Source organism: Geospiza fortis, unplaced genomic scaffold (genome assembly GCF_000277835.1).
Source record: "Geospiza fortis unplaced genomic scaffold, GeoFor_1.0 scaffold666, whole genome shotgun sequence".
NCBI classification, from domain to species: domain Eukaryota; kingdom Metazoa; phylum Chordata; class Aves; order Passeriformes; family Thraupidae; genus Geospiza; species Geospiza fortis.
In genome coordinates, this window is record NW_005054470.1 from 89,556 (window position 1) to 92,197 (window position 2,642).

A 2,642-nucleotide genomic window follows, 5' to 3' on the forward strand; every position below is an offset into this window, starting at 1 on the left:
TGAGCTGAAAGCTTACAGCTGTTTCTAATATTCCATTTGATGCAAATGATTCAACAGAAACAGAGTCAAAAATACTCTTTTCAGTTTTAAAGATTGCTTTCAAATGTTTAGTATAGTTGTACTTACAGCACCTTAAAATTCCAGTTAATAAGTAACTAAAAAAATACGTTATCAAAATTGTTTTCTTCTCTCTGTGTGAATGAGTTCTGTAGTGTCTGCACTGGGAAATTATGATTATTAATATAATTTTCAACCATAATTATTGTTTTTAGACACACCCAGCTCCTAATTCTATCATCAAACTCTTGATATCAATAACATTTTAACTAAGTTCAAGTACAGAAGTAAATGGAAAGTTTTAATAGCTTATCCATATGTATACTTGATATTCTTGGCTACAGAAAGGGATAGCATCATAATATTAACAAAAAACAGGTATAAATCTAGCTGTAAGAGAAGAGCCATATAAACAAGTTCATCTATGTCAGGAATTCCTATGAGCCTTGCTTTTACCCAAAAACTGTATTTTCTATACAGACTATTTGCTTTCAAAATAACAGGGTTAAGCTGTTAGTCATTCTAACTATTCATATAGAAACATTGGTTGGAATACTTGTTGTAAACCTTTCAGGGTGACAAATGAAAGATAATAAACCCTTGATCAATATAACTTTTATTTATTCATCCAGGAACAGAGGATATCATAGGCAACAACGCCGCCTAGGAGAACAAGGATTTCACATAAACTGTTTTGGCAGAAACACGCATTTAAATAATCATCCAAATCACCACCTCACTATCTCTATCTTAAAAAAAAATGTCAAAACTAAACAAACAAAAAAATGGAGAAAAAGAAACATAAAATCTGAACAAACAAACAGCCCAGAATTTTTTTTATTTAATGTCTATGCCAGCCACATCTGTCCCTGATTTTAGAAGTCATAATACTTAGCAGTGACAATGGCACCTTTCATTTGCAAACACATTATAAACATGAACTGACTGCAATTATACCACAATACCTCACCACAGCTAATCACCAGGACTGCCTGGTCTGCCCTCAGCCTGGGGAAGTGCTGATTTAAGTTTGTGCTGCCAGGCCCCTGTATGACAGTGTCTACACCCTGCAAAGTACTACCCTCAGAAGTGAATTTAGCATAAACTGACTGACCAAGCTACAGCACATCATCAAGCAGGTGTTTCCACTCAGTGCTAATATTTTCTTTTATGTTGCAAGAAGAACTGACCAGACCAGGACACAATTTAATGTAAACCATTTGGAGTGAAAGGTGTTATCTTGCCTAGCGAAATCTCCCCCTCACAGTCCAGCTCACAGGCAGAGTCAGTGGCAACCTCATGGTCAGGGGAGATCTGGGACATCCTATCAAAAGGGTCCCCGCGATTTTCCTCACAGTCAACCACATTTGGGATCATGTTAACATAAGCAGTCACTATCTCCTTATGGTAAAGGGTGTCCTGGTTGTAAGAGATAAGCTCATTGCTTATATTAACAGTCTCCACTGCAGTACCAGAGCAAAACTGACCACATCCCAGGAGGTTGGAGAAAACCTTTCTAAAGTCAGCATTGAAGGCATAGATGATGGGGTTAAGAGAAGAGTTAGCCCAACCAAACCAGACAAAGATATTAAAGGTGGTCTCACTGACGCAGGGCAGGCCGGCATGGGGGTCACTGGGTGGGCTCTCGCAGAAGGGAACCATGCAGTTCAGGATGAAGAATGGCAACCAGCAACACACAAAGACACCCATGATGACAGAGAGTGTCTTTAACACCTTGGTTTCTTTCCTGATGGAGGACTTGAGGCTTGTGTGATGGTGGCAGTCAATGTGGCTGCTCCGGCAGCTCTGTGCATGCTCGGCTGCCCTCTCCAAGGAAGAAATACGACGAATCTGCACCTGGGCAATGCGGTAGATTCGGGTGTAGGTAACTATCATGATAGCCACCGGGATATAAAAACTGATCAAGGAGGAGGAAATAGCATAAGTCCTGTTGAGGCTGGAGTCACAGCTCTCCGATGGTCCAGTGAGGGTATCATTACTGCCAGAGGTCCCATCAGAGGGTCTCACTGCCGCTAATGCCACCCATGTGGTACTCATATCTTCTGCCCAGGTGGTGACAGCACCTGCTGCTGCCCAGGCAGTGCCAAATCCATCTCCAATATCAGCAGCAGCAACAACATCCCCACCTTTGTGCCAGTTGAGCTGGACAGGGATGAAGGAGATGAGCACAGAGAGCGCCCATGCCACGCTGATCATCACCAGAGCCAAGCGCTGGGTCATCTTCCTCTCATAGCGGAAAGGGCTGGAGATAGCCCAGTACCTGTCCACACTGATCACACACAGGTTCAGGATGGAAGCTGTGGAGCACATGATATCAAAGGCCACCCAGACGTTGCAGAAAGCCCCAAAGGGCCAGTACCCGGCTACCTCTGCCACCGCCTTCCAGGGCATGACCAGCAGGGCCACCAGTAGGTCCGAGACAGCCAGGGACACGATGAAGATGTTGGTAACCTTGCTCCGCAGGTGCCGGTAGCGGACGATGGCCGCGCACACGAGCACGTTCCCGAAGAGAGTCCAGAGGATGAGCAGCGCCAGCAGGCTGCCCGCCGCCACCTGCGCTGCCC

General features: G+C 44.3%; 1 protein-coding gene across 1 annotated transcript in view; it reads right to left on the bottom strand.

Moving 5' to 3' along the window:
• Nucleotides 1-659: 659 nt before the first annotated feature.
• DRD5 (dopamine receptor D5) overlaps nt 660-2,642 on the bottom strand; it is a 3,348-nt gene continuing 1,365 nt past the window's right edge. The window contains exon 3 of the mRNA XM_031062848.1: nt 660-2,636. Coding sequence (XP_030918708.1) covers nt 1,264-2,636 — 1,373 coding nt within the window. The 3' untranslated portion in view covers nt 660-1,263. The remainder of the gene's footprint in view (nt 2,637-2,642) is intronic.